We start from the raw sequence: 7,613 nt of genomic DNA on the forward strand, positions 1-7,613 counted from the left end.
ATAAACAGAATTTAAGTTACAACCAGAACATCATTCCATCATTATATACTATTGCATTACAAAATAATTATTCAATCGGAACTTAGGTCCATAAAGAGGTCATACAACTGCATTACAAAATAAAATTCCCAAGTATCATTACATATTCATAATAATCAAAATAAAATTCACAAGTTTAGTTTTGTCAATTGATTTTTGAATCTTGAGTTTGTGGAGCTTTTCAATCCTGAGATAAAACTGTTGATGTTTATCCCTAATCTCCTCAAACCCTTGTTGTCTTTGCTTTCTTTGTTTTGTTGACGTTATTTCCACCTTTTGGTATCTCTCTATCAGCAGCATTTTTACCTTTGCAAGTCCTCGTGTTGTGGTCGAGCTTCCTACAGTTTTTACATTTCACAGCTACAAACTGTCTTGGTAGTATTTTAGAACCTTTTGGCTTGTCATTGGACTTGTTCCTTTTTTTCTTTGGTCTACCCGGTGATCTCCTCATGATTGGGGAATTTATATGCTCCACATTTGATGCTTGCCAGAGTTTTGGTCCATTTGATGGCATTACAATGTAAGAGTAACATGTCAAGAAGTTTGTTTTCCTATTTAAAGAACCAGAAACATGTCAAGAACCAATATGCAGTTAAAACTGAAGCATAAATATGTAAAAGACAACATGATAAAACCATCAACAACCAATACCAATATGCAGTTAAACCTGAAGCAAAAATATGTAAAAAAAAACAGCATGTTAAAGCCATCAACAACCAGTACCAATATGTAAAAACAACATGTTAAAATCAGATTTAAAAACAGAAACAGAACTGGAAGTAAATTTTATTGAACACTACCAAAACCAGAACTGGAACTAGAACAGAACCAGAATAGAAGTTGAACTAGAACAGTACGATTATGCAGTTAAAATCAAATTTTATACCTATAAAAAGGTGAAACATACGATTCTGGATCAACTTTGTTGTGCCATATACAAACAAGGGCATGACAACACGGAATACCGGTCAAATCCCACTTAAGACAAGCGTAAGTTTTTGTGTGTAGATTTACTATATAAGTGTTTATACCATTTGTGACACTAAACTAGTTAAAATCATCATCTCCATGCCATGTTAGGAACCAACCCCCAACTACTCTTTTTGCCGTTTCCAATATTTGTTGAATCTTAGGACATATATTGCCTTTATATCGTAGCATGAGCTCTTTCTGTTTGATAATCCTTAATGTAATTTAATGTTTCAAGCCTTCAAGTAATATTATCATATGCTTATCTCTATACTCTAATATAATCATGTTGAAGCCTCACACATTTTGTTTACTTAGAGGTCACATTGCGTATCAATGCGAAATGCAGACCGAGTCCACATAGATGGTGGGAGTTGCATCATGTCTTTCCAAGCATCTTCATTGATTGCCTTAATTTTTCGCATTGCTTTCTCCCAATATCGGACGACCGTAGCCGTTGATGCCAACCAAAGAAGTTCTTTCATATGTCCTCCAGGATATTTTGTTTTTCCAATTTCCATAAAAGTGTTTAACACATAATAGGTGTTCCACATGGGCCCCAATGTTGGCAATGACATGTACCAATCCCTGAAATCAATTCACAATAATTCGACAGAGCTAATGAAGATAAATCAATTTAAAATGTTATAAGAATAATAGAACCAATATAACCAAACCCATCATAACTATATGAGGACAAATCAGTTCAGAATATTATAAGAGGACAAATCAGTTCAAATTGCATAATGTTATAAAGGATTCAAAAAATTCAGCATACATACCTTTTGTTGATTTAAAATGAATGCATATTGCCTATGCTGAATATTGTTGAGGTCACCTAGAAACCATTGCCACGAGTCTCTTGTTTACGCTTCAACAATTGCATATGCAATGGGAATCATTTGATTATTCCTATGTTTACCTACTACAGCTATTAACTGACCGTCATATTCTCTTTTCAAGAAACAAGCATCCAACCAAATTAAAGGCCTGCATGTATTAGAAAATGCAGCCTTACAAGCCTCCAAACATACATATATTCTCTAAAAAACTGGTCCAACATTAGACATACCACACTTAATAATAAATATAGAATTTGGATTTGATCTCCTAAGTTCGTCAGCATATTCTCTCAAGTGTGCATATTGCTCCCTTCGAGCACCTTGAATCATTTCTATGGCTCTTCCTTTGGTTCTATATGCTTGGTATGTAGACAACTTCACACCCCATTTATCAAGTGTCTCAACAATCAATCCCTTGGGTTTCATTTCAGGTGTATGTCTCAACATAGGAACGAAATTCTTGGCAAGCTATTCAGTCTTAGCTTGTTTGTTTTTTGCCTTCCTATGACATGTATGATCATCTGCGAAACTCACTAATTGCAAAATCTTTAATAACATTCTTAAACATCTCTTTTGTATTGAATTTTAGGCCCAACTCAAAACCTTACTTCATCACCAGTTTCAGGTTGGTTAAATTTAGGAAATTTCCTAACATCCTCTTCATCAACTTCACTTCATGTTGGAGTATCCAAATCATCATAATTCACACCATTTTCTTCAAAAATCAGTTGCAAAACTAGGCCCCAGGTTTCCTCTTGGGTTGGGATGTATTTCAAATAAATTTTCATTACTTACAATATTAACAAATATCTTAGTTTGTATTTCATAAATCCAATCCCAACCCTCACCCTCGTATAACTTACCCATATCATCATCTGAATTAGCAACATAATCTTCATCTTCTTCACTCACATAATCTTCACATGCTCCTTGTCCAGTTTCAACATGGACTGGTTTAGATTCTGGTTAAACTGGTTCAGTTTGGATTGGTTCGGTTTGAACTTGTTCACATTCACCTTGGAGTTTTTCAGCTTCAAATGGCTCTTGAATTGGACTTTCATTACTAAAAATGGGATTGCTATAGAGTGTTCCACAAAGACTTCAATTACATTGAATCCTTTGACATCTTCAGCAAATGTTACTACATCATCATCATTTTTGAGAGGTCTAAGTCCACGTGTAAATGAGTACTTGGGATGTTGGTACAACAAACATTTAAACATTTAACATTTAAGAATTTTGTTTTTAAAAACATAAATTGTATTTTTTAAATTTAGAATAATATAATAATTCATTTAATCTGCATAGACCTCTACCACATCAAGATTTGGATACAATTTCTATTTGAGGGACCAAAATCGGGGAAAAATAAAATGGGGGGACTATTTTCGTGATTCACCTAAAATAGGGGGACCAAAAGTGCAATTAAGCCTAAAATATATTTAACCAATATTTCCCTTTGGTGCAGTTTGGTAGGTAACCGACTAAAACATTCTTTATATTTTTCCAATATTTTTGTGTGGAGATTTCATATCTTCCATGATCAACATTAGAGAAAAATTTGCCGGTATCACGATCAGAGACAAACTTTCCCAATTTTAGAATCTGATATGGAATTTTCTAGATTTCATCAAAATCACATATTACAAGTCATACATATTTTCCAGAATCGTTGACCTTTATCAAAGACATTGACTTCTTTAGAGGCGTTGACATTTTGTTAACGGCATTGACTTTTTTGTAATTTAAATGTGATGTGTTAACTTTTGTAGGTGCATTGACTTTGTCAAAGGTGTTGACTTTTGACATAGCCAGAAGTATGAAAGTCAAAGTCATTGTGTAAATACCAAAAGCATAACTAGAAGTATTAGAGTCAAATTGGAGTGTGTCAATATCAAAAGCATAGTTATATATTAATGTGTGAATATCAAAGGCAGAGTCATCAAACCAAGTATACAAAAGAGCTTCTCATGAAGTTTAAGATGAATAATTGCAAACTTATGGCTACACCAATATACCTTACTTGTTCACTACAAAAAGATGGATCAGGCCAGAATTTTGATCATAAAACATACAGAGGAATGATTGGATCACTTCTATACCTTACTGCTTCTAGACCCGATATTTTACTTAGTGCATGTGTGTGCTAGATTTCTGGCTAATCCAAGGGAATCTCAATTAACAGCATTAAGAGGATCCTTAGATACCTGAAAGGTACCTCCAACATTGGCTTGTTCTATAAGAAGTCTACTAAGTACATGTTAAGTGGCTATTGTGATGTTGACTATGTTAGAAACAAATTTGAAAGAAAAAGTACCAGTGGAAATAGCACATTTCTTGGTAACAACTTAATTTTATGGTCAAGTAAGAGACAAAACACAATTTTAATATCCACAACAGAGGCTAGAACATTTCACCAACTGGTTACACCTCTCAATTGCTATGGATGAAACACCAATTGGAAGATTACAAAATCCTTGAGAGTAACATTCCCGAATTATGTGATAATACTTATACTATTTGCCTAACTAAGAACCCAATTATCCATTCTAGAGCTAAACGCATAAAAATTAAACATCACTTCATTATGAACTTTGTTCAAAAAGTAGTACTAAATATCCAGTTTATAGGCACACAACACCAATGGGCTGACATATTCACCAAACCACTAGATGAAGACATATTTGAATTCATTAAGAAACATTTGAACCATACCTTTGTATCTGAATAATGTTGTGCTATTCCAGCTCTTCTTGCATTGCGAGGATCCAACCATTTTATGCTTGTGCTTCATTAATAGAGGTAGGTTCAATTGAGGAAAGCAGACCAAACATAGATGTACCTTCCAGTGATAATATGGTCTTTAGAGGATCATTTGCATCTCCAATAGTCAGAGTCTCTAGATGAGATAACTTGTATTTCCATCCATTTTTAGCTTCCGAATCAACTTGATTGGTTCTGATTTGATCAGATTCATCTGTTGATGTTTTGTTAGGTTCTTCTGGTTTGTCTTTATCTTTTGATTTATTAGTTTCTTCTAGTTCATGTAAACCTACAATATCCTTAACTTGCTTTGACTTTTAAAGGTCAAGTTTTTTGTCATTAAACTTAATATGTATTGACTCCTTCACTATGTGAGTCTCCTTGTTGAACACTTTATAAGCTTTGGATCTTTCAGAATATCCAAGGAAGTTACACTTTAGTGAATGAGGGTCAAACTTGCATAGGTTATCTTTAGTATTTAAAACATAACATACACAACCAAATTGATGAAAGTAAGAATTGTTGGGTCTAATTCAACATAGGTCTGATACAAACTTTGTTCTGAATGTAACATGAGGTATTGATTGCTTATGCCCAAAAATGCTTAGCAACATTTGTTTCGTATATCATAGTGCAAGCCATTTCTTGAAGAATACAATTCTTTCTTTCGACAACATCATTCTACTAAGCTGTTCAAGGGATGGGAAATCGTGTAATATACCATTTTCTTCACAAAATTGCTCAAAGACTTTGATCTTAAACTTTCCACCATGATCGCTACAGATAGTTACTATAGAGAATTGCTTCTCATTTTGCACTTGTTTGTAAAAGGTATTCAACACCTTATGACACTCATCCTTTTGTTTAAGGAACTTAATCTATGTCCATCTAGAATAATCATCAACAATGATCAGTCCATACTTCTTACCATTCAACGAGGCAGTTTTAACTCGACCAAAAGGTCAAAGTTAAGAAACTCCAAAGGTCTGCTTGTGGAAACAATATTCTTTGATGCAAAAGAACTCTTAATTTGTTTCCCTGCTATAAAGGACTTCTGATTTGAACTTGAGATTTGGCAAACCTCTAACAAGTTGGAATTTGTTTAACTTTGAAATTAACCTCAAATTGGAATGGCCTAATCTCTTGTGCCAAATTAGTTTCTCATTGCTCATAATCACAAAGCATATGAGTTTTGTTCTGCTAAGCAAAAAAGGTTGGTTTTTATAAAGTTTCCCTTACCTCTGGCCAGTAAATATAACAAAACCATCATTTTGACTTATAGCTCTACAAGAATTTTGATTAAAGACCATGTCATAACCACTATCACTTAATTGACTTATGCTAAGTATGTTATGTTTTAGTCCCTTTACTAATAGTAAGTTATTTATAGAAGATAAGGAATTTTTACCAATTATCTGACCTTTCGGCTTTTCTCCAAAATCTGTTAAGCCTTTGTTATTCAAAGTTAGGTCTTGGAACATAGACCTTTCTCCCACCATATGTCGCAATCATCCACTATCCAGGTACAATGATTGGTGTTATTCAACACAATCTGAGATCCACAAATTCAAAGTCAAGTTTTCTCTATACAATATGAGATCCACAAATTGTTAGAGGCAAAATAAAGCCACTATTTGGTTGGGTTACAAGAGATTGTAACCAATTCATTTTGCTTCTATTAAGCATATTGTTTCAATGGTTTTTCCATACTACAACACTTAGAATATTCTACTTTGAACGAGTGCTTTGCTAGAACAAAAACCTTAAACTCTAAACACTTATAAAATATTGAGCTCTTGTGGTTTTCTGAATAAATTTGGTTTTTAGTATTTATGAGTTTGTGAGTTCGTAAGGTTTTTTGTATATTGTTGTGCTTGCTTTCTTCTTTAGCCTTGATTCACTATTTATAGATGAAATTAGGATTTGTAAATTTTTTGCAGAGTTTATGAATCGTATCTAAAACTCATCTTGGTCAACAAAGATTTCCTTCAATTCTAATTCTAAAAGATATGTTTTGATAATATGACCGTTAGGCAATCTTTTGTTTCCACTATGGATCTTTTTGAATGTCGTTATCATATCAAATATGGATTTTGTTTGAAAACTCTTCATGCAAATCTTCCTTCATACGCTTGATTGATTTGAGTGGGAATGGATTCAGGCCTGAGCTTGGACATCTAGGAATTCTGATTCGTCTACGTGAGATTTATCTTTTATCAAAATCGTTGATTTTCCATCAGAGGCATTGACTTATCTTTATAACAATATAACTCAATTTTTGGCGTCATATGTTATATACTTTTCTTTCTTGATAGTCAGAGGCTGACTGAGTGACTTAGAATTAGTGCCTTGGGCAAATCACATTAGTTGCATTATCAGAGTCAGTGCAACTTCAAAGTGTGCTACATATCAGAGGCAACACTCTAGAACGTGTTGCCATGTTCAGAGTCAGCCGAAGATATGCTTCAAATGCATACTTGAATAGTGGCTTTAGACTTTAGAGGCATACTGAAGTAGACTTCAGAGGCATGCTAGAAATATTTTCATCAGAGGCATGCTAAAATTATTATTCATCGGAGGCATGCTAATATTACTGTTAATTAGAGGAATGCTGAAGATAATATTCATCAGAGGCATGCTAAAATTATTGCTCATCAGACGCACATAAACTTTAGAGGCACACTGAATCTTAAGAGGCATATTGTATCTTCGGAGGCAGACACACATACTCATTAGAGCTATGCTAACCAAAAACATGTTGAGCTGCCAAAAGGACATTTCCTCTAACCTTTTTACATCCTCTAGTCACTTCATCTGGTGACTTCCTCTGGTGATTTCCTTTGTCACTTCCTTCGGTAACTTCCTATAATGACTTCCTTTGATCACTTCCTCTGGTATTTTTTTTTTCTTATTTCTTGCTTCTGATATCTTCTTCTGATTTTTTTGTTCTAATTTATACACACTTAATGAAATCATAAGTGCAATAAATTATTCGCACAA

At 33.7% G+C, this 7,613-nt stretch overlaps 1 protein-coding gene across 1 annotated transcript; it reads right to left on the reverse strand.

Moving 5' to 3' along the window:
* Window positions 1-262: 262 nt before the first annotated feature.
* Window positions 263-2,276, reverse strand: LOC101505740 (uncharacterized). The gene is made up of 5 exons (XM_004492021.1): window positions 2,086-2,276; window positions 1,879-1,998; window positions 1,334-1,596; window positions 691-706; window positions 263-590 (listed from the first exon to the last, which is right to left on the reverse strand). Exons 1-5 carry the CDS (start codon window positions 2,274-2,276, stop codon window positions 263-265), a joined length of 918 nt encoding a protein of 305 aa, XP_004492078.1.
* Window positions 2,277-7,613: the final 5,337 nt, after the last annotated feature.

The sequence above is a fragment of the Cicer arietinum genome, chromosome 3 (genome assembly GCF_000331145.2).
Source record: "Cicer arietinum cultivar CDC Frontier isolate Library 1 chromosome 3, Cicar.CDCFrontier_v2.0, whole genome shotgun sequence".
NCBI lineage: Eukaryota > Viridiplantae > Streptophyta > Magnoliopsida > Fabales > Fabaceae > Cicer > Cicer arietinum.

What these genes read in the sequence shown, in the direction of transcription:
- LOC101505740 (XM_004492021.1), bottom strand. Translation starts at nt 2,276, where the DNA reads ATGAAACCCAAGGGATTGATTGTTGAGACACTTGATAAATGGGGTGTG. An exon ending in AATTCTATATTTATTATTAA is followed by an intron (nt 1,999 to 2,085) that starts GTGTGGTATGTC and finishes TAATACATGCAG; the next exon opens with GCCTTTAATTTGGTTGGATG. An exon ending in GCATATGCAATTGTTGAAGC is followed by an intron (nt 1,597 to 1,878) that starts GTAAACAAGAGA and finishes AATTGATTTCAG; the next exon opens with GGATTGGTACATGTCATTGC.